Source organism: Molothrus ater, chromosome 3 (assembly GCF_012460135.2).
Source record: "Molothrus ater isolate BHLD 08-10-18 breed brown headed cowbird chromosome 3, BPBGC_Mater_1.1, whole genome shotgun sequence".
NCBI lineage: Eukaryota > Metazoa > Chordata > Aves > Passeriformes > Icteridae > Molothrus > Molothrus ater.
Window position 1 is genome coordinate 53,027,288 of NC_050480.2, and position 25,189 is coordinate 53,052,476.

The 25,189-nt window shown below is 36.1% G+C and overlaps 1 protein-coding gene across 6 annotated transcripts in view; it reads right to left on the reverse strand.

Annotated features, from left to right (window-relative positions):
* ZDHHC14 (zinc finger DHHC-type palmitoyltransferase 14) overlaps positions 1-25,189 on the reverse strand; it is a 94,742-nt gene that overhangs the window by 19,811 nt on the left and 49,742 nt on the right. For 2 of the 6 annotated variants that reach the window (XM_036381305.2, XM_036381303.2), the window contains exons 2-4: positions 21,229-21,389; positions 12,114-12,272; positions 1,106-1,243 (exon numbers count right to left, since the gene is read on the reverse strand). In XM_036381305.2, the coding sequence (XP_036237198.1) occupies positions 1,106-1,243; positions 12,114-12,272; positions 21,229-21,389 (458 nt within the window). Of the gene's footprint in view, positions 1-1,105; positions 1,244-12,113; positions 12,273-21,216; positions 21,390-25,189 lie in introns of all 6 variants that reach the window. The other 4 variants (XM_036381304.2, XM_036381302.2, XM_036381306.2 and 1 more) reach the window with 3 other exon arrangements.

Here is a 25,189-nt window from a genome sequence, read left to right on the forward strand (position 1 = left end):
CTCCCTCAAAATCACATATCCCAGTTCTAGCCTATGAACTAGATTTCTGAGCTATAGAAGGGCCTCTCAGTGCTTGCATCATAGTTTTGCAAAGAATGAGTAAGAGCAGGAATTCTGCTCTTTAAAACACAACTTTTCCCTGCATGCTGTAAACAATTTTGGAAACTGAGCACAATCTGACATATTTTTTCCAGTAAAACATTCTCTGTATATTATCATTATAAAGATAGCTTTATAAATGTGTTATATATTGAAATTATTATTTCTATCAGGTTTCTGTTGCAATACAGAATACAAAGGAATAAACAGATTACAGTTCCAAAATGGTTAAAGAAACACTCTTTAGGGCAATATCCTATATAATAAGTGAAAAATCCAGAACACTCTTCTAGCGATAATGGGTTAAAAACCCAACATACAAAAGGTGTTTAAAGACAAATCATGCAACCTGTCACCATAAATGTCACCATCACTGTATAGGAGCTAGCAAAATTAGTTAGGGGTATGGAAACAAAGGACAGTACCCAAAAGAATTTTGACCTCAAACACAACCCAGAATACGAATAAAAATCAGTCCCAAACTCATTAATATTTCTAATTCACTCTATTATGAATTGGTTATTTTCAGAATGTCTATGCAAATGAAAAAAATGTTAAAAATAGGGTTGAGAATGGTATAAACTAAACAGCAAACTACAAAAAAATATAGCTCCAATCTATTTTCTAGTAATTTAACTCTTTGTCTGGATGGCAAGTGACCCATGCTTACAGTAAAAAAGCATATGGACGCTCTTTAGGTAAATGATACTACCTGGATACTTAAACATACAGTATATGTGATGCTTTTCCAATTCATCATCCATAAAAGGAGGAAAAAAAAAAAATTAAGACTGCATTAAGGTAAAGCCATTGCCAGGCCAATGACTACTATGAGCAGGGCCTACTATAGACCAGAATGGGACTCACTGGGGATTGTGAAGCTTCAGAGAAAAGGCAAATAAACAAACAAACAAATAAATAAATAAACCCTGAATGATCAAAATATTAACTTAAAAAACTCAAGCAAATGGCTACATACGTAATCTGATTTCACCAGCATACTTACGAAGGATGACGTGGGTGATAACGAATGCAAATATAAAGACTGTCAGAAAGGACAGAGATAAAATAAACATATAAAAAAATCTGTAGTTTCTTTTCCCCACACAGTTGCCTACCCAGGGACAGTGGTGATCAAACCGTTCTGAAATGAGAGGCAGAAGAAAAAAAAATGGAAAACAATTAATAAAATGCTGTTTATTCAAAAAAATGCTCTCTGAATACTATATTAAAACTCATGATTAATCTGGCATTTGCAAAGTAGCCACAGAGAAGTTCTTATTTAGAAAGAACAAAAAATAGAAAAGAAAAAAAAGGAGTACTTGAATGAAACCTTACAGTTTTTAAAGAAATTAAAGCATGGCTGAGGTGAGTTCCTGTTAAACTAACAGCCTTATTGTGACAAATTGTGCAGTCAGACCAGCAAGCATGTATTTATCCACTGTCACATGGAGCAACTCAGTTGTATTTGATTTTTTTCAAAACAAGGTGGGTTTTTTCCTTCAGTTAATCTTCTACTCAAAATTGGAATTTCTGAGGTTCTTTCCTTTACATCTGTCACGATCACACCTCTGACTTATGCCTACTATCGTATCATCCATCCATTTGGAGCATGAAATATTTACACCTTCCCACTTCCTTTTATTGCTTCGTTCAAGACATTCTTCATTCTAGACCACCTATTTTTCCACTTGAAGTTGATGCTGTCATACAAGATCATTAAAAATAGAGAATCATTCACATCAAACATTTTTCAAATGATAAAATTTAAATACATCATATAAAAGCTGGTAATCTGCATGCTCTGTTGCCCTTTGCACTATAGACTCTGTCTCCTTTTTACTAAGTGAAAACTTTTAACTTTACCTCCCTGAGAGAACTCATTCATGAGATAGGAAAAGGCCAGGGTGTATCAGAAACAAGTGTCCCCAACATGGGGGAAATGCTTCAGTGCTGGGAAGCAGCAGAGGGAATGGCTTCCTCTGCTTTTCCCCAGGCAGCCTGGAGCCACCCTCCACATCCAGTATGTTGGGTAATGAAACAACTATTGCCAGGAAACAAACTTGCATTTCCTAACTTTACTTTGGAGAGATTACACTGACAGAATTTTAAGGCTTTTCTAATCAAATCCAAAACCATAAGACAGATGCATTTATGCTGACTCTTTCTTTCACTCTCTGATCCTTGTCCAAATCCTGGTTTGTTTTCTGTGATTTATATGCCTCCACTGATGTACTATCAAACTATTTGTAATTCCACAGGAAAGGCAAGCTATAAATGCAAAGTCCTTTAAGCCCTGTGTTAGAAAGGCCCATCTGACCAAGTACACCAGCTTATTTTAGTTGTGGATTTATGTTAAAGGCCTATATTAGAGGTTTTTCTTGAAGGATGTATTTAGTATTATCTTCATTTTAAAAAAGTCAAAACAACATGCACAACAGATTTCTGAGTCTACCAGACTTTCAGGGGCTTTTATAAAAATGGTTTTGCGTGACAGCTGTTTGGACCACATGTTTCTGCCATAAATCCGTTTCAAATTCCAACAGGGCTATTCAAGGTGAAGTCACTGAACTTTCTTAGGATAAGACTTCATAATACTGTGATTGAGGGAATACTGCTAAGAATATCAAGTACTAAACACTCTGGGTAGGTGATACTACCTTTTCTCAGTGCACTACAGTTGTATTCCCAAAATGAATTGATATTGCATTTTAAAAGTGCTTGTCTTTAAATCTGTGCTCCTGAACAAGCCCTCATATTCTGATAAACACTCTACTTCATTTAAATTCATTCATACGTACAACTCACAAGCAAACAACACCACAAAGAAACACAGCTACAGAGACATTTTAAAAAGCAGAATCCTAGGGTATTTTTGTAACTTACTGCTAAAAAAATACATTACGTGTCTCGGAAGATGAATTCTGTGTACTTAGATTCAGTCTCCTCTATGCTGACACAGTAGGGAAATGAATGATAAATAAAAACAGACAAAGCTGTTTCTAGCCATGAAATAACATTGAGATATGATGCAGACATCTATTTGATGGATTCAGATAAATGCAGACAAAAGCCATGCACATACACACAAGCCCTCCATCTATAAACTCATGATCCTATACATACACACACTCCTTACTGAGGACTGACTCAGTGTTTTTAACCTATTTGTCAATCCTCTTGAATTTCCATGTTCAAACTTTCCTGGTGAACTGAAAAGCTCTGCTATCTCAATAAATACCTTACTAATTATTGTGAAGTAACTACCTAAGATATTTACAAAGGAGGAATGGAACAAAAAGGATGGATGCAAAAACCACTACTACAGTATTAAACTGGAATCAACTCTAATGAAAAAAGAGGCATATTAGAAGGTTTACATGAATCTTACTTATATAAATTTGGTCTCTTCTTTCTCAGTCAGAAGATAGAAAGCCATGTGGCATGTGCCACAAACCAGTATATTAAAAGGCAAGACATTCTACTCAGCAGAGTACAAATATGTAAATGCAATTTAAACATAACAGCCTTACAGTTTGTGAGCTGCTCTGCATAGTTATTAATGCAGGAGAAAATTGCCAACCCTGGCAAAATGAAGAGGCAAATGCTAAGCAGAAACTTCTAATGCTGTTAAGAAATTTAAAATCCATTAAATCTGGAGCTGTTTCTTCTTCCTTAGAAGAACACATGACCTAATAGTAAGTATTAATGAAGAAGTAACACAGTGTCTTAAGGTTCACCTCCAGCATTCCAGATGCTTGACAACTGAACAACCAATGATTTTGTAAAGGAAGCTCTGACATCTCTACTTGGACAATGTTGGCAGCAAAATTAAGACAACTTCATTGAGAAATGAAAAACTACTGATGCTGAGAAAAACTGGAATTCCAGCCCTCATTAACTTAAAATGCAGAGCAAATAGAACTGCAATATATTGTGAAGAACAGACTGTTAAAAGTTCAGGAATGCAGTTCTGGTTAGTTAACACACTACTGTATTCAAACAAACATTTGTGGCAAGGTCAATGTAAAAATATTTGAGGCAAACAGACAATTAAAACATTGGTAATATAAACTCTTGTTAGTATAAGCATATTAGAACTCATAATGAGGGAAGAAGAAAGCTGAAGCACTCTATGGATAGAAACATTGAGATATATCATCCTCCTACACCCCAGTTCAAACAAAAGCAGCAAGATATTTGCCTTCTTGATGTTACAGCTGTATCTTGCATTTACCTAATCAAGAACTAGTGACAGAACAGATGGCCCAGTTTCTATAATTTCAGCAGCTCTGTGAAGTTTTTTGCCTGCGTGTTCATGGCTCTCCATTCTTGGGTCAAGCCTGGTGCTCATTTTACCCTACAGGGAGCAGGTTGACGGAGCCAGATGAGCCTAAAGCCACGGCTTTCTTTTGCCTATCTCCTCAGATCACCTCATCAGACAAACACCAAAGTGGGCCCAAGTGAAGCACTGAGAACACACTGCCAGAGAAGGAATAAAACAACACCTTCAGAAGCAGCTAAGTGTTAATTCAGCCTAGCTGTGACACCAACCTTACTACAGGTTAGCACTTATCACAACTGCAGGAGAAATCCAGTTTTGATTAATTTTTCAGGGTCTGAGATCAAAACCTGAAGAAAATAAAAAAAGACTGAAAAAAATGTGTGAAGAGTTTATAAGGTAAAGCATAAATGAGAAGGAGACATGAGTAAACAGAGACTATAAATGCTGCTGTACAAGTCACAGAAAACTAAAGAGGTAAGAGATTTCAGGAACTGAAATTTCTGTAACTGTTACTGTCAGTAACAGTAACAAGCAATATTTCATTACTCTTTCCCAAGTGATCATCATATTTGAATTTAAATAATAACTTCTGAGGATAGCCATCACCCCCATAACTAAATCCAAAGGATGAAGCTTCACAAGATAACTGAGCCAATCCAAAACCATAGTAGCAGTGAAAGAGATGGTCAAATGCTGCCTTTCCTGCCACTTCATCTCACTTTCTTCTTTTTAAGCTGATGATGAATCAATTCAGTTCCCTGGACTACCAGGAAAGAAAAAAAATGAATTATTTTGCTCACTGATGAGTGGGAAAAACTGACTTACCAATGCCTGTGTTACCAAATGGTCTGTGAACAGGCACAAACAAGAGAATCATGGAAATAAGGAAAAAAGAAATAAAGAGGAGGACATTCAAATCCCTTTGGAAGCAGCAAGCTGTCAACAGGACTCAGTGTTCTCATCAACACTCACCCAAGTGGTCTGATGAACACTCACCTAATAATCTATGCTAACCTGCATAATTGAAAAACACTCTACTTCATACATTCCCCATTTTTTACATTCCCTAAAACATTTATATTTAAAACTTCCATAAGAAACACTAACTGTTTGATATCTCAGATAAAAACCAAACTGAGAACATTTCTCATTTTACTGAGCAATGGCCTTACACATGCAGCGTTTCCTTCAGAAGCCGCACCAAAGCACGCTCCTTGCTGCTCAGAACCAAAGAGTCAAATCTCTACTTTTCCACAGCACAGCATGTAGACTCCTAAATACTTAAATGTTCTGCTTCCATTTTTCATTCACTACACTCCAGGAAACTGTGCACAAAATGACCCAAATGCTTTCCTTCCCTTTTCAAAACATTTAATGAAAGCCTAATAATTTACAAGGAACGCAAAAGCATTTTTAAATGGAACATTTGTAGGCCAGCTTGTCCCTTCAGTTTGCAGCATTTATTAACTGTTTCCTTTTTTCTTTGCTCAACTGGATCACTGCACTCCGGCACGCATTTTCTAAAGCTCAATGTGAAGGTAGGACTCAAAGACAAGAAGTCGACAGGTGGAAAAATATCTAGGTCATGTTACTAGGAGATTCCAGTGAGCAAAAGTTAGAATTCACTTGGTAATTTTTCCACCCTGTGCAAGCAAAGGATTGTAGGACAAAGGCACAAACCTAAGGCATCCCTGAATGTTACCATCTTTATTTAAAACATGCAAACATACATCTCATGATTGGAAAGAGTCAAGAGCCCACTATGCAAATCCTGCCTCAGTAAGAAGTCACATTACAGCTCAACCAACTGGGCGAGGATTACTCAAAATTACTTTGATAGTAGCAGTAGTACAACACAGAACTACAATGTTCATTGTCAAGGACTCACACTGAGTAATTATGTAGAGAGACTGACACATCTGCATGTATTTATAATGGTGACAATTAAAGCTTTTTGAAGGACTATGATGTCATGATATGATCACATCTATTCAGGTTTCTTGACTTCACATTTTGTACAACAAATAGTGCTTTCAGAATTTGATTGTTCTTTGAAATGTTTAAGAAGACAAATGAGGTTTTTAGAAATCCACATAAGAAATATGTTTTATTACAAAGAGTATTTATTTTCTTCTAAGATACAGTAGTCCAATCCCAACTGCTGAAAGTGATGCACACAGGCACAAAAGCAAATATAATCATTAAATTAAGTCCTTATTTGCAGTCAGTTCAATATCTGATAATTTAACATAACAAAAAAATTTATATCCAATAATCATAGCATATTCATAACAACTATCCTTAGCTCCGATGTTCAGTTTCACCGACTGAAATCACCACTACTAAGAAAATTATTTTTTAAATAATATTGAAAAGACCAGCCCCACTGAGAGGATTTGCTATCAACTGGCAACAGCAATCAAATACTTGGATCAATTTAATTAACACATCATTCACCTGCCTGACAGTCATTCCATGACAATACCTTTGCTGTTACTTTTGTGGAATGAAATCTGGGTAGAAATCCAAACAAAAAAAGCAGTGAATAACAAAAGATCAATTGCAAATTACATTTATAGGCACACTGATGTTATTTTAGAACATCTGCCATGGACAATGCACAATGGATCCTTTAAATCACCAAGCTTCAGCACTTTCATACACTGATTCCAAATCAAAACACCCCATGAAAACCAAACAGCAAGAAAGCATCTTCTGGCCCTCATGTTGGGAAATACCAAAAATTTACTTCAAATTACATTCTGGACTCATCTCTACAAGGTGATGTAAACTGAAAAAACTGAAACAGTAACGTTACACCAGTAAAGATGAGCCTCTATTAATGAAAAAAGTTAATAATATGCATGGGTTTCTACAACAAAAAGTCAATCAGAAAAACAAACACAAGGGCTATTAACATGTATTTCACTTTCATGACTGTTTAAACTGTTCCAGACAGCTACGCTATTTGGGTGGTGTTTTAAGAAAATAAGTTGCAATAACAACTTTTTGCATGCTAATCAACTTAAGCAGACCATTGCTATTCACAAAAAGAAAATAAACATGCTTAATTTTCAAAATAAAAATAGCAATTGATTTATTAGGAAAACATCCAGCCACTGCCCTAGGATAGCTCATAGTAATTAAACTGTATTGTTACATAGATCACTTCACTGCACTCACCAATAATAAATATTTACCAATTAACAAACTCCTTTGGCTGCATGCACATTAATGGTGACATTTTCAAAGGCAGCAGCAGCAGTTCAGAATGGCTGCTCTTTGGGCGGTACAAAGAGTGCACAGTGAAGGAAGGACCTCAGTGCTTCACAATCTCTCTTTACGTACCCGTTTGAGTACACACACCCTGACAGACCCACACAAGGGCCTGACACACACCCAGCTGTGGAGAAGGGATTTTAAAACCCCAAATTTGTCCCTAGAGGAAGCATAGTGTCCTTACCAAGTAACAGCATCCACAAAGTCTACAGATTAGTTTTTCTCTTTTCTACAGGAAAGCACATTTTTTTACACACTTTCACTGCTGTCTTTTATTGGAATTTGGGGTTTTTAACCATTCTGCAAATTGTTACTGCACTGAATGTAAATATGTGTTTATTTTCTTAGGTTTCTAATTTTTTTAACTGATAATTTCTCTCTTTAATATTTACTTTGACATCTTGAGGTTTACAACATCATTTACAGAGTCAGATGTTCTGATCATTTTCATACAAAGAAATGCATTTTTCTCTCTGCATTTTTCATACAAAGACCAATGCATAAGCCACAACCTCTCTTAAGTAACCTATAATACGATTTTCTTTCTTAAAGAGACTGACATATTTTGCAGTCCATTGGCTTAGGATTTAGAAACCCTGACACACATACCAGCCTCCCTGAATTTCCAAAGTACATCTAATTTCACAAATGGCACAATCATAAAAAATACATCACTTCTGAGAGTGCTCGTGTGTACTCCATTTGGCAGCTTCTTGTTCTACCTTGTTGGGGCACACAAACAAAAAGAGTCCAAGCCATTTCTCACCTGTAAAAACTGGGAAAAATACATAAGAGAAAAGAAACAAAAAAGAAAAGAATGGTCACAGCAGCCAAATTTGTGCTTTTAGCTGCTCAGCAAAAGGGTAATTTTAAGACAACTGGAGCTAAGGTTTAACAGGTTCAAAATGAAGTGAAAATTGTACTCTATTCACTGCAGGAAATGTAAGGAAGGAAATAAGCAAAGGCCATGAAAAGGAAGTGATGGCAAGAAAGGAAATAATAAGATAATGAAGAAAGAGTGCTACAGAATAGAATTAAAACCAAGCAGACCAAAGTCCTGGCATACACATTGATTATAAAGGATTACAAAGTCCTGAGAAAATTGTTCTCAGAAACACAGTCTGCGTCAGAAAAGCCAAACTGTTACAATGCCACTCTCAGCCTGCTTTTGAAGTGATTGGTGTTCTTCAGCCAGGAAGATGGGGATATCTGGAGTAACTACAGGGAAAAGCTTGTCCCCAGATCACACTGGTAATTCTCACTGTTTTACATTGTCTGTGTTATGTGTGCTTTGGAAATTAATTACCCATATTGTTTAGATATAGCCACATGCTTCTTGTTCAGCTTTCATAATAGAAATCAAATTAAACAAAAGAAAAATTATTTATTAAAACCCAACAAAACAAAAGGATATTACACAGTCAGTGTTCCAACTACCAAAAATAAATTTAAGAGCTGCCATTAGGTCCTTTCAGAAGCAAGTCCAACCACTGCCTTCTTTCTAGCATTACACAGTGCGATCAAAACCTCTTGTCAAGACACAGCAATAACTACCTTGAGCTCAGAATTTATGTCTGGTTTGGTTACTTTTATCCTGAAGTCTTTATCTCTTGTTTTCAGATGCATATTATGTTTAACTCATTTGTAATTCTTGAGCAACATAATGGTACACAAAACCCTTGAGGGGCTAACTTACAACTGACATTCACAGAGGCAGTAAAGAAAGCAAATCAGGAATACACCCAAGGTATGTGCTTCAGGGAACACTTACTCCATCAAATTTTTTAAGGTATTACATAAATGGAACAAACGACATTTGTATGAAACTAGAGATTTTTCTAGACACTATTAGGAAAATACTGTAGAGCTAAAGGAGTCTGAATTATTACCATGGCTAGAACTCCAATTAGCTCTTTTCTTCTTTTTTTTTTATTTTAAGCTATTTGTTGTTATTTTTATCTACAAATATCACATAGACATTTATAAAAAACACTGATGAAACAAAAATCAAACAAGGTCAAGTAACAGATATGCTTACTAAACAATTAGACAGAAATAAAAAGTAAGTTTTTGTATGTACTTACATATTTAAAATTCTGCCATAGATTCCTTACAGAATAAAAAAAACATTAATAGAAAACTCAGAGTGAAAGAACCTCTCTTTCACACTGCATTCATTTGCCAAGTATCAAGTATCATAAGACACCTTTAGGTAAAGTAGCACACTTTTTTCTGAGCAGTGCTGGTTTGAGGACAGACTCCATTCCTTTACCACAGAGTCTCTGTAACTGGTTTGTAACTGCAGCAAAATCTTTGGAAACCATGGGGCAAAAAGGAATGCATGGTCATACTAGTAGTGAGCTGCTTAAATATCGTATGTTTTGTTTAAATAGCATAAGTTACTTAAATATCCAAATGCACGTGCAGTAGGACTACTTGTACATAGGTTTCGTTAAATCAGTAAGGAACCAACAAATAGTGGGACAAGAATATTCATTGCTATTAAAAGATTTATTCAGAAACTAAATAAAATCATCATCATATAGACAATACTAACTTAGAAGTGGTGGCAAACTGCATAACACACTCTGATTAAGTGTTCACTCTCAGATTGTTACATTTCCACAGACATGCAAGCCATCCAATTTTCTTGACACGTATTTTTAATAGAAAATAGTTGCAGGTACTTGTAGATCTCACTTTTTTTATTCAGTACACCCAAATATTTACTTGACAAACACCTGTATCTAATCAGGAAACAAAACTACTATACAGTGAACCCTGAAAAAGTCAATTTATTATAATTCCTATTATAAACACTGAGGAGAAAAGCCACAGCAAATTCATTCAATTACTTTAAAACAAGTAACTCCAAATTTAAAAATGTGCAAGAGGAAATTACAATGATCATACCGATCTTATGAGCAGAAAAAACATCTCAGTTATATAAGTAATTTACTCACTCTTTTTAAATAAATATTCATAATAATTCACATCTGTTTTTTCATCACAGACATGATCAGAAGAATGTGCAAGTTGCTTCCCTGCCATCACTACTTTAATGTTTTACAGAACAGGTTTTCCAGATGTGGTATGAAAAGGACACAGATTACAGAATAACCTATTGGAAAATCCTTCATACCAGTGCATTAAAAAACCAAACCATTATTTTAAAATAAGCTTCAGGTTGTACAGGTGAAGTCGCTCTTATTTTTTGCTCTCTTGGTAAAGACAACAGCTTTTCAACTTTTATTTATCACACTAGACAACAACTGTATTTACATATTGTCCAGTTTGCTGAGCAGTATCACAACACTGTAGTATTAAAGTTACACATTTGTTAAAATATTTTTCTGAAAAATGTACCAACGGCATTTCATAAACATCGCTACTTGCTCAATAAAAGCAAGCTCAATAGCTTTTCAACACTTACAAAATTTTAACACATCAGAAAAATTTATTTACTGAAGGAACCATCTACAGACACCAATCAATTCTACAGGGCCAAAAGGCTAATAAGCTTTTCAGTCTGATGTAAGTGCATTCCCTAAACCAGTATCATTGAAACATACAACTCCAATTCTTCCAATGACTGCTTTATATCTAAAAATACCACTGCTGAGTGCTGCAATTACATTTCTCAGCTGGAGACATCTTTCTACATTATTTTCTTGAATGCATAAGATCCAGACTCAACAGTGTGCTAATCAACTGCACTAAACTGCAAATATGATCTAATTAACTGGAAACCACTCAGATTTGATTGGTAGGGGTTTTTTTGTTTGCTTTTAAATCCAAGCATATCTTAATCACCTTGTGTGACCTCCATAGAAAACAGTAATGAAAAGGACAAGATATTCAGAGAGAAAAAAAACAACCCCATAATTATAAAAAATGCTTAGGTCCTGACAACATGTACTTACTCTCAAAAGAGCACGTTTGCCCAGTAATTTCTTATGGATTCTGACATAAGTACCTCTAGTCATAAATCTGCTCAAAGGTAAGAATCACCTACAGTGTGTATTTTGGTCACACAGCCCTAACCATTTGAACCATGCCTTACAGTTAGTTACTAATGAACTGGAGAAGCAGCTCCTTGCCCTCAATTTAGTCTGGTGAAAAAAACAATTCTGAGACTCCCAAAAAGTTTGGAAAGGTCATCACACATTATATGCGGCCTTATTCGAGTTGGGTGTGTTCTTTGTCATTAGGGCAGGTTAGAAAAGTCTTCTTAGACTAGCAACATCTGTTAGGCCAAGTCTCCTTTTATGCCTCCTCTAAAATTCTTAACATTTAACAGATCTTGTAGGAAAGGAAGATGAACAGAGCAAGTCACCTCATGACTAATCTTGTCACTAACTGTTTTTTTTTTTCTGTCTCCTATGGAAAGTATTCATTACAAGATATAAGCTACTCAGCTGAACATATGCTGTATCTTTCTTTTACTCACCTACGCAGTTATCACAAAGGCTGCAATGTGAGGCACGAGGTGGGCGGAAAATCTTGCAAGTAAAACAATATTTTAGTTTCACTGTCTGTCCATTGATGATCACTTCTTTTGTTCTGGGAGGGGGACGATATCCTCCTGAACTGCAGCCATTTGCTATATCTAAGAATGAAAATACAAGACATGAAATGTTGCACATGAGCTATGATGTAGGCACAAAACTGTCCTCGATGGCAATCTATAGCAAATTTCAAATTCGTATTTACACATTTAAAATAAACAATTTCCCCTTCTAATTCTTGAGTAATAAGCAGCAAAGAGACATTTCATTGCAAATAGCATCGAAAGCCAATCAACCTGCATCAAAGAAACCATCCAAACCCAAGTCTCAAACGCTGACAATGACCTTGATCCCAGAATTCTTACAGCTTCATACCCCCAAATAGCTCTTAGATAACATATTAGAGACAACTATAACTACTCGTGTAGGACAGCAAAACTTGGAAGTTACCTTTAGAATCTTCCTAATTTTTTCAGAATTCCTGTAATAAAAAAAAAATCTCCCTAGAAATGCTGCAGAAATTCTACAGCCTAGAAGAGAATCTGCATATTTACTTAAGCAACAGCAGCTCTGTCATCTGAATCTGGTGAATGTCGATATCTCTTGCATGCTGTGATACAACAGAGCACATTCACAAAAATATCTTACAGCTTTTGCTGCTTAGAAGTTTGAACACCCAACTCCCGGTGTCACTTCTAGACACCTTCAAGTTTTTTTGTTGCACAAAACCAGTTCCCAACTACCTTGTTTGAGACAAGTAGTAGTGTTTTGGGTTTTGTTTCTAAGCTTCCCTTTATTTTTAGGATATTATCAATAATTTTTACAGCATCTAAAGGGCTGATTAGGCTAATAAAGTTCAATTTTTCCCAAGTTGAACTTTACTCTGAAACTTCAACATGTAAAAATGGTGCCTTTTTCTAGGTCTATCTGTTCTTGTGTAATCACAATCAAATCAAACCAGAGAAGTGGAAAAGAAAACCCTAAATTTATTACACTTGGAAAACAGATCAGCTAAGACAATAGGGAAGTAAAATAAAATATTTTTCCAATATATGAATGAAAATACATTTCAAAGTCACAGTCAAGTCACTTGAACAACTGCGTCTTAAGTTGTCCCATTTTCATGTGGGGCTTGTTACTAAAAGATCTATGACTTTATTTGAGCTCAAATTGTTAGAAATATCACCCACAATTTCAATTTCTGCCAATTACACAGCCTACAAATGATGTATTTTCCAAAAGGGCAACAAGAAAGTTTCCCACCTAGCAAGGCATTCAAACTGGCAACAGCACAGCTGTGCTAGCAAAGGTGCAATTATACAACATGCTGATTTGGCAGCAAATCCAGCTTAAGGAGTTCTCATCTGCAAAGTGCTCACCCATAAATATGATCCATAAATATGCATCAATAGATAAAAGTCCTTGTGGGACACCACTGTAAACTTGACCATTAAAACAACCAGACTTCAGAAAACTCTAATGGAGAAGAGGATGAAATGAAGGGCACAATAGCTGAGATGGATGGAATCTAGATATAAAGCTCCTAAACATCCATTATGAGAATGAAGTGGTGAATACTAAAAAAGAGCAGCATAGAAGCAGCCTCCTACAGCCTGATGAGTTAAAGACATTCATTTGTGTTGGATATAAAGCAACTCCTGCAATGTGCTTGCAATGCCTAGCCAGGTCCTACAACCTGCACATAGAAGCATGGATTATTGTGTGGTTCCCATAACTAGCAGTTATACTGATTTTGACCTCAAGGCCAATACTACTTGACAAATATTTCTGATTAAATAATGCTACCAGTGTATTTCAGCATATAAGCTGAAAAGATGTTCTTTGGAAGACACAGCACAACTGTGCTTATAGTATTTAAAGCACTAGAGAGACATGGATGTTAACTAAATCCAGAAGACAGGGAAGAATTTCTTCTAATTCACATTACACTAAGAAGTAACGTGTAATGGTGACATTATAACCAATCAGCTTGTAATAGTCACAGTCCTTCTAGAAATCTTTGGACATTACAAAACACAATGTTAGACCCATTTCTGACCATATTTTGGCCAAGATAAGACTTAAACTGTGAACATAAATATAGGTAATTAGCCCTTTGATTTTATTGAATAAAGCATTTAATACATGCTGTCATGGCATCTTCATTAAAAACCCAAATATTTTCATTTGATACTCACATTTAGGTGCGTAATTATAAAAAATACTGAATAAATCCTGAATTTCATCTAGGTGTAGCTTTGTATGCTAGAAATACTGATGCATTGAATTTTCTACCATAACAGTAATATTTCAGATTTTTTTCTTTTACAAAATCTTATTATTCTTGAGTATGTACTTAATAATTGAAAGAAAATTACTTAAACCAGTCAAGAGGAATTGTTTAGAGAGAATATGCTCTTTTTCCTAGATAAACATTTATTTTGTAAGAGGCACATTGACTAAGCCCAGTATTCCCCCTCCTTTCAAGAAGTTCATAAAGTGCACCACAATTATTATAGATGGGCTCTGGCAGAATCTCAAAGGCAACTTCTGTCTTCTCTGGTAGAGAAGTGAGACTACTGTCCAGCCCATTTTATTTACACCAGTCTTCTAAATGGATTTCCTCCCTAACATTTGCAGGGAAGTTCACAGAGACAGCAATTCCTAGCTCTCCAAGGCAAATTAATCTTGAAATCCAAGGGTGAAAGCTCATGCAAATGAAATAAGTGTAAACAGTCTTGCTGATTTTCCAGGGACTGAGAATTTTTCTCAAAATCCTAAATTGCATAATCAAACCTGAATGTTCCAGTCTTTCTGTTTACTAACAGCTTTTTCCTGGAAACAAGCTGCAGAGCAAGGTCAAATGTGCTTGGATTTAATACAATTTAACACAATCTAACCTAAATGTGCTAAACATGTCCTGGTCTCACTGTGAATTTTCAGACTGCAGTTTGTCTTTAATTCAGCTGCTTATACTTGGGGTCTAACACAGTTAAATCTTCAATATGTGAGTTCTCTTTGAGGAACAGAAAGATTAACCTTAACAGAATCATCTTCCCCAAATAAACTGCGTTTGATCACTGCTACATTTGACTCATCCAACCTATTACTGATGTAGTAATGCAAGTTCTTTCAAAAAAAGGCTAAAATTTACCCACTAATGGGATTGCCATCCATCCTCTCTGTTCTGACACATTTTGGAATTTCTCTAGCAGGGCTAACTGTTCATGTACTAGATGGGGCTCCAGCATTTTTATTACCATAATTACAAAAACCCCATGCATGCAAATTCATGTCCTTGCAGGACCAAGAGACCTGAAATGCTCCAAGAAAGATACTCCAAGTATTTAATGGAGATATAGCACAACCTAGCAACCTCTCCTAATGGGACAACAAACTCCACTCGGATTTCTCAATTTGTTATGCTACAAACAAATAAGTGGTGCTGACAAAAGACAGAAGTTGCAAGTTTGCATACATATCACTAGGACTCTCCTGCTCAATCAAGAGCTGGATTTTTGGCCAATGTTCCTAAGAACTTGAGACAAACAGCCTTTAGAAGGCAGCCCTGCATTGTCTCTATACAAGCTTCATAACCATATCATGCAATGATTGTTGACAACTTTAAAAGGACACAATTTCAATCTTCAAACAAAATTATTTGAGAAGTCAGTAAACTGAAACAATTCTAATGTTTCCTGAGAACTAAATGAAAAGGTAATGAAAAGAATATTTATGTATAACCCATAACATCTGAAAAATAAGAGAAAAAATTCTAACCAAAAACAAAACAAAGCCAGCCAACAGTGCAAATTGCTAAGAAATGTCTTCCTATGTGTTTAACTGTTCAAATTTAAGGTACTTTTTTAACAACAGTGGGCTACAAGACAAAAGAGACCTTTATTTCTTGGAGGGAAGAGAACTTAAATAAAATACTCTTGTTTCAAGACAGTAATCTCAGGGACAAACAATACTGGGAACCTGGTTTAGACTGAAATCAGCAGCTGCTAACTGCATTCTTCACATAGTTTTTCATCAGATAGCCATCAAGAGATACAGAACACATACTGCTCCCAACTTTAAGGACTTGCTGCCTTAGATTTTTCTGCAATAATGTATTATTTTCTTAAAAGTAGAGTTTCATGATCTTCTTGAAGCCTAAAACTTCATGTGAATGGTATGCTCATTCCCAGAAAGAAATATAATATTTAGTGATTTGCTGAGGGAAAGAAGCACAGACAGGAAGAGCTTTCTAAGAGTTACCTGACACACAAAGTAATTTCACTATATTTATTTTAAGCATGTTGTTTAAGGGTGCAGTATCAGGTACAACTATAAGACTAGGAAGCTGGCATCCCACTTTTGTAAAGAAAGCAAAACGTGCTAACTACAAACAGTATGTATTTGTTCAGGCCATGGCCAGTTCTATGAAATGCCTGTGCTGTGGCATGGATTTAATTTTATAAGGCTATAATGAAATCCAATTGTGCATTTCAAAACAAAAGAAAAATAGGCAAGGAATTCTGAAGGAGTCTCAAATGTGGTCTTGAGCATCAGCGTAAATTAGCCAATTTGCAGAGATAGTGTGCCGCTGTAGCTCATACATTGAATTCAGGGCTTGGAAAACACAAAGGCAAGCAAGCAGAAGCTGTCCTGAGAACTGGCCTGAACTAATCGAACAGATTAAATGAGGAAGATACATATAACTTATGACAGCCTGAAGAAAAATTCAAAGCATTTTAAGGCTGGAAGGATAAATTACCATGACCATCTTTTCAATTATCTGCATCACCTATACAATGCAAACAAGACTGATATTGTGAAAGAATTGTTAAACTTGTATACATCAACTGGACAAATGCTTTCCTGCTTACAAAACCCATTCTCCTAGATTGGGTTATCCTTCTAAGCCTTCAATTCAGAAGTTCACAATTTTTCCACTTGAAGTGACTTAACACTGACTTAAGTCCAAGAAAGACATGTAACTGCAAAGAGGCTACAAAATAAGGCTGCTCTTAGTATTTTTGTTTCCATAGAAGAAAAATCCCCTCTCAATATAATATTTTGTGTGATTGCAGAAGCCATGCTTATATGTATCATGACAATAATGCAATTACAGCTAGGGTACCCTGGAAAAACTTCTTTTCAATTTTAATGGAAGTTATAATTGAAGTAGAAATACTACACATCAGTACATTTAATGTCGCATTTAAAGAAAAAAAAAATCCTGCTGCATTTCAGTGAAATTATAGCACTTTTATAGCAAATAAAGTTACCCTCAGTGATTTTTACATTATATAAGCCTCATACATCTAGTTGCTGTTGTTCTACTATGTTATATGAAAACCCCAGCAAACTGGAGTGTTTTAAGACTTTTGCTTCTCCTCTCTCTTAGGCCAAATGCACGTATGTAATAAATATTCTTACAAGTCCTGTTTTCCAAACTTCTCTGTTTAGCTGCCTTCCTCTTGAGTTTTTACATATGTTGTAGGAAAACCAGACAGTGAACTGAGCCCTCATCACCACTGGGTATCTCAGAATGTCACTTCTTCTGGCTCATGTAACCAGTCCTCTTCTAACATGCCTCAAAAAGGAGTCCTCCTTTTTGTCATAGCACAGTGCTAACCCAATCTGTTTGGAAATAACACTCAAGTCTCTTCTTCCTGCACTATTCACCACTTAGACCCCTTTCCATTAGGATTTGGTTTCCACTTGTATTCTTGCATTTTGTGGTTTTTCCCTAACGTTGCTCAAACTCTTTAAAATACATTTTAAAAAAATCAAACCCAGTGATTGCAAATTTCTCCATCTCAGCACTAACTTCAGAGTTAAGCATATTCCTCATGAGCCCACAATCAGTCTCTGAAAGGTCCTACTTGAGCACTTAGCATTTGCTGCTAGAGTGTCTTTTTGAAAAGGTACTTACTGACTTTGTGGCAATTTCATCTAGAACTTATTTCCACAACTGACACAGAAAGAATCCTATGCAGGACACCATCAAGAGCTTAATTAGAGTGAAAATTAAGCAGATCTTCTGCTTTCCCACCAAGACAGTTACTCTTTCAATGAAGGATATCAGATTGCTTACACTCAATTTTCTCTTGAAATTCTTTGTTGCTTGTTTTGAGACTTAAATAGCCACAAGCCTCAACCCTTTGACAGTCACAATTCTTATAATTTGATCATGTACCATGTCTTCCCAGACAGAGAATAGTTTCTGGAGACAGAATTGACAGATTTCTATTAAAGCAGAAGACTAGATAAACCAATAAAGATACAGGATAGTGGATTAACGGAGTTTTAAACTACAACTACTTTCTTCTCTTTCTATCAGCTATCAAGAAGCATGCAAGTTATCTTCTGAGATCAAAGCAGTGTTGAATCCTACAGATTGTCCTCTGCTATTTCTCATTTCCCAATTACACAGCATGCCTTCAGCTTTTCTTTCTTTCTGTGACCTCTAACAGAACCTGTCCTGCTGTCTTCTACTGCTCCTTGCTGATTGCAACTGACTTGATTTTCCTTTTGCCTTTCCCAATATGCTTGTGCCATCCTTTTATACTGACCTTTAGGAACTCTCTCCACTTCTGGCACTAGTATCTTTTTGACTACAATCAAATGCAGTCAAAATGGCCTCTTATTACACTTCCCAACTTTTCTTTGTATGAGGACAGCTTGATGATTTGCATTAAATATAGTATTTTTGAATAACAGAAGTTCCTTTTGCTTTTTGGACAATTTTTTTTTTCAGTTCTTTTCACTTTCTGTTTATCTATGAACACAGCAAATTCTCAAGAAATAACTGCTTTCCAGTCCTGCACACAGGGGGTGGAAATAGCAGAATCACAGCTCTGTTAGTTCTCCATTCTTCACCTGAAGAAGGCTGATAGCCTAGGTAGAAATATTTTGTGCTCTTAATATGACCACTCTGTTCCCAGAAAGTCATCTGAAAGGACAAAGTACTGTCAAGCTTCTTTAGAAGGTCTTATTTTGAAAACCATTATTCCTAATCAGCTCATCCTATTCTAGTCTTTCTAAAGTAAAAAAATGAAGTTTTATACATTTCAAGAGAACTTCAAAATAGCATTCTTAAATCACAATTCCTTGTCTTGGGACACAACTGTTTCTCAGTGCATGTGTAATAAATTCTGGTAGGTTGCTTCTCAAAGAGACCAGTAGGGCAGGGTAAGACTCAAGTATCTAAGAATGATTTCAATAAAGTAAAAGCTACAGATAGGACAAGTTACATTAACGCATTTTTGCAAAGAAACTATTTGGTAAAGGCATTATTTTTAGGTGAGTTATCTGAAGAACTTCCTTGTCTAAAATAAATGACTGTTAACTTTAGAAGACACCTCAAGTTACGAGGCACAGCAAGTTACAAGGCAATCCAGTCTGCATGAAAATTTTGGAAAATCTAGTCTTCTTTTCAGCTGCAGGAGCCATTCAGCTTTTCTTGCTGCACAGATACCACTCCACTAGGATACACCTTTTACAGGCACATAAAAAACCCCATACTGTAACAGTACAAAAATGTTTCTGTCCACTTCCATTGTTGAATCCAGAACCACAATTTTAGGGCAGAATGATTTCTTATAGCTACCTAGCTTGTTCCTCTATTACACTTGCCATAAGCCCTCATGCTTGGGGACTCCACATTTGCTGCCACTGTAATTCCTCACTTCAATATTCCACTGGCCTTTCTTTGAAGAGTACTGCCTTTGCTACTGCTGAAGAAAAGACATGGCTTTGATCAGCTCAGCAGCCTCAGCCTGTGAACAAGTATGCAATACCATTTTAAAATAATTATAATTTTTAAACACAAGTTCTGAAATTGCTGCACACAGGAACATTTTGACTGTCCCCTCTAGTATATTCAATTTGTATTTTTAGTTTTGTATTTTGTCAGAACTCTGACAGATGCCAACATAAAATTATTCTTGTGAGCTGCTTATTTGAAATAATTTATTTCCTGACATAGACCAATGCTTCTGTGAACACAGGATAAATAAGCAATTCCTTGAACAGGAACCTGTACCTGTGTTTTGCACTAAAGGTGGTACCTTATTCTAAGTAAAGAATTCCTTGAAGGAGATCAATAAAAGTAAACCATAACACTGGCTACAAAAAGGTGCTAAATGAATGCTTCATTATATTTTTCCATATTTTTATGCACTTCTGAAATTCAGATAAATAGCAAACGTTTTAATACTTCTATCATAAAAAGCCTAGAATTGCACTTATGGTATTAAACATCAAGGAGGCTGCAAGTATTTCTCTTGTGCTTGCACAGACCTGTTACCTGTCTTCTCAATTACACGAGTGAGCATTCCTCTGAAACTGCTTCAAAAAAATGGAACTTCCACTGACTATCATATCAAAGCAGATATAGTAGCATTTACTAAGGTTGAGTAGCTTACTAAGCTCACAAACCACTATTTATGAAGCAGTTCTGCAAACTCATCCTGTGTTCTCTTCTCTTTAGTTTTTCAGCACATTTGTACCTGTAGAAGTCCCACTTACAGAATTTAGTTAACGATGCTCTTGCTAAGCGAGAATGGTTAAAATCCAGCTCTATACTTTAATTATGCTGGCTTTACTAAAAAAAAAGTAACATTTTTACTGTATGTTAACGCAGAGACTTTTCTGACTCTTTTGCAGTATAAATAACATAATTAAATTCAGTTAAAATTCTGAAAATACATTGTTTTAAAAACGCACAATTGTAGATCTTTAGCAATATCAGCTTTCTTGTCAAAAACACTTAAGAAATATTCTCTTATGTACCACAGAGAGATTTCTACCAGACTTGCTGAGAAGTATTTACAGTAACAACTATCACTGTAAAAGGCCAGGGTTTTATTTACTTTCTTGGTGAAGAACTGATCAATCATCTTTCCACAGGAATCACTGCAACGTCAGCAGACATTACAGCTGCAGAACAATCACTGTGGCAAGGGAGGAGTAACTCCTGCCAGGAGCTGAGCAGCACACTGCCTTCACACAGCACATGCACCCTTGGGAGGAAAGGAAGAGACAACAGACCTTCGGTGTTACCTATTTGTCTCTCTAGATCTGCTGCCTCATCTGGTGTTGCGCGGGGGAGGACACCAGGGTCACTGAAACTAGTGCGCAGCAGGGTCCCCATCACGAAAAAGAAAAGGATCCCACCAATTGCAGGAATAGCAGGGGTAATCTTCTCTGACAAATACGGGCAACTGGAAAAAGAAAAAGAGTCAACAATCAGCAACACATAATGCAACTTGCTCTCAAAAACTCTTTACCTCTATAAATGCATATGAAGAATTCACTTTCTTCTCTTGATGCATTACTTGCCATGGAATGTTTATTGAAGCTGAAATTTCTGTTTATGTGTTCTGCAATTTTTCATAACATATTCAATATAACAAAGGCACAAGTAGCATAATAATGACCTCACTATATGCAATACTCATTTACATAAGAAGATAAAATATTTTTATCTCAGCATAATAAGCTTATATATTTCTTCACCTGCTGCCCAATTACATAAAAGTAAATTGGGCAGAGAGAGAAAAGGGGAAATAACCAGAAGAAGCCCATAACATGAAGAAATAAGCCATACTGAAATACATAATTAAGTCTATAAAATGGATTTATCATCCACCAGAAAGATGGTGCTTAAGTACATGCAACGCATTCCTTTAACAGTCTTGGTGTATATCAATATTTTAACATGTCTACTGATTTTCCTTCTTAACCCATTTCTGGTAAGTTAGTGAATTTTTTTACTCATTTACAAAGTAAGAAGAATGCAAATGACAGTTCAACACACGTGGGAGCAAACAATCCAGGGGCATGTCTATGGCAACATCAACGGCCCATGACCAGGGCAAAAATGGCTCTATGTTTACCAGATTTACAATATACATGCAGGGTTTAAGACTGGATTACAGTTTAAGCAAATTTTCCTCTGTGCTTCACATATGATTAAATCAAAATGGACAGAAAGGCTGGAATCCAACCGATACACAAATATAAGTATCTCTTTACAGCTCTGCAAAAAGAAGGGACATGAACACTTGGACACTACAGAAGCACTGCAGCACCATCTTAGAAAACACACAGGCTGAAGACTCTCTTCACAGCTCTTACATTAAGTAGGTGTGGGTAGAATACAAAGATGGCTTCATGTACTTCTGGATGTCTGCGTAAGAAGTCATAAAATGAGCCTAAATACAGAAATCAAAAATCAACAAGTTCTAGACCTTAGGGCTTCATCTAAAGTTTCTTCATCAAGTTTAATTAACATTAGATTCCCTATTTCTGCTGACTGCCTGAAATGATGATTCAGACGTGCAAGCTTTTGCACTGCAAGTCGGTTAACCTCAGTGGAATGTTAACTCTAAGCAAGTGATGACAATGTCAGCTCCACTGTCCATCACTTCTGCAACAGGATGGGGAGAGGGTGGAGACACTTTTCATACCAGCTGCCATGTACAAAGCATTTATCTCCCTGCATAACCCTATTAAAAATACTTGGCTGCTTCACCAAACCTAGAGGGTTTCATGGATGCAGTGAGTCCACATGCATGACATGGTGTACACCATAAAAGTGGAAATCATCTCTTCCTACATTAATGCAATACTACAGGTGCAACAAGTCACAAAAGAATAAAAAGATACCTGGTTATTAAAAAAAGACGAGGCGCAAGAGATACTGGGGTTTCACATAACAAATAGACCACTGAAATGCTAGGAAACATCCTTGAAATGAATGCTTTTAGGAAAATCTTCAAAGGCCCAGACTTATTAAGTCAGTGCTAGCTAAAGGAAGCAGCAGCAAGATGTAAGCCTTGGTAGCTATAAGCCTTGCTCCTCTCATGTCAGGAAAAGCCAGTCAGAAAGAACAGCCAAAGAGAAGCTTTCACACTGCATGAATATCCTACTGCTCAATTTATTTCTCAATAAATTTCTCAAATTATTTATTTCTTTTTCCACAAAAGACTACTGAAATCCAAACCACTGTAATGTGCTCAGAGAAGAGTACAAATAGACTGCAAGAATATATTTTTAAAAGGATTAGAGGGAATGTGTACATTAATGAACACTAAATATAGCACAGTTCTCTCACGGTTCTATTGCATTATTCATTACATGTACTCAAGAAATTGCAACTGTGCTGAAGTCTGTTGACCAAACAAGAGCTCTATGTGTGAAAGGTAACATGAGAATCTCAGGGCAGCACAGAACTATTTCGACACTTGCCAACACAAAACCAGCAATGGCATTACATACACAAATTCTCACTGATGCTCACAGGATGGAAACTAAGGGCCATGACTCTAACATGTTTCCTTTTAACAGTAATTTCACATGAAATTGGTAGAAAGAAAAAATTGATGTGCTAAAATACTAAGAAAGCCCAACATTGCTGAAAAGCAATGTTTGCAGTACAGTAAAAAAGCGTGGAAAAATCTGTCTCTGCCTTGCTGAACCAAGTCCACCTGCAGTGAAAAAACTCTCAAAGCCCTGTACAATCTTCACAACAAGCATGAGGTAATCTGCTTGGCCTAAAGTTGCTTTTAAAGTTTAACAACATATATTTTACCACCTTTGACTTGAAATTAATTCAGCAATAATGCAGAAAAGACTGAAGATGGCATCTAATAACCAAGTCACGTTCCACCAATTAAAAAATTATTTCAAGCTGAGAAACCAGTTTCTTACAGCAGCTTCTTACAGAGATTCAGACATTAAGTCTGGGCAGGACCATTTAATACAGTCTGATTTATGTACAGACCATATAATATTACATGAGCTCGCAGAGAGCTCTATGACATCTCTCCTTTAAAAAAATCCAATTAATTTTTGAAATACTTGTGAGATAAATCTAAAAAAAACCAAACCGAACAAAAACCAGCAGATACCAAGATAGCATTAGACCTTTTTTCTTCACATTTGTTTAAAAAAAGGGGGAAAATCTTACTTCTCCTGAGTTATTAAAAAATCTATTAAAAGTGCCTTCAAATTAAAAACATGGATCTTAGCTCAAAAGTGTGAAAAAATCTGTAGAAATACACTTGCATATTTATATATTTTATATTTGCATGCTTATATAACAAATGTATTTGTACTGCTACATTAAGTCAATATTATTTTAAACACTTCTAGTGTTACTACTTTTAGAATTGTTAAATACTGAACACAGAAAAAGATTATCCCTCATGTTTGCTCAGATTCCTTAATTAATTTAATTGAGGATGTATCCCTTCAGGCAGCAGCTTTCCTTGGATATTACAAGAAGTATCTTTTTTGGAGGGTATTTTCAGTGATTTTTTAAAGCAAACACTAGTGAGTATTTCCTGACAGCAAATTTGAGAATTTTCCCTGCAGAGGGAATCCCTGTGCAGAGACCTGCCCACTGCCAGTAACACTTTGATAAACAGCAGAGAGCTCCAGGACAGATGTCTGTCCTACTGCAGAGCAAGCAGTGACAAACCTTTTCCAAGTGGCACTTGGTGATGACTAGATGTGAACTGACATCATCAGTGTACATCTTAGACAGGGTAAAACAGTTGTTTTAAATCAGCATCTGTAAGGACAGCAAGTACTGACTAGGCCTATCCTAGAAAAGACATTTTTAGAAATTATTACTAGACCACTGACCCCATTAGAAACTGCTACTCTGGAAACAGCTTTTTCAGACAAGAATGTTTGGATCTACATACAGCAAACTGTAACATAAGTTGAAGTTTTGAATTAATTGAGAACTTTGATACTTTTAGCCTTGCTTTTTGCTTGGCTTCTCAGCTGCTTTTTTGAAGTATCATGTGAAAGTCTGCATGAGTGTAGGAGGGAAATAAAATCTGGTGGAAGACTAGTCTGTCACAGCTCGATAAAAATAAAAACACCCTGGCACAGAAGAGATAATTATCAAGCATCACCCCTGTGAACAAAGGATGCAGGGGAAGTACAAAAGCAACTCTTACCACCCAGCAGCCCTCCTAACTGTATGACCATACTCCCTGTGGCTACT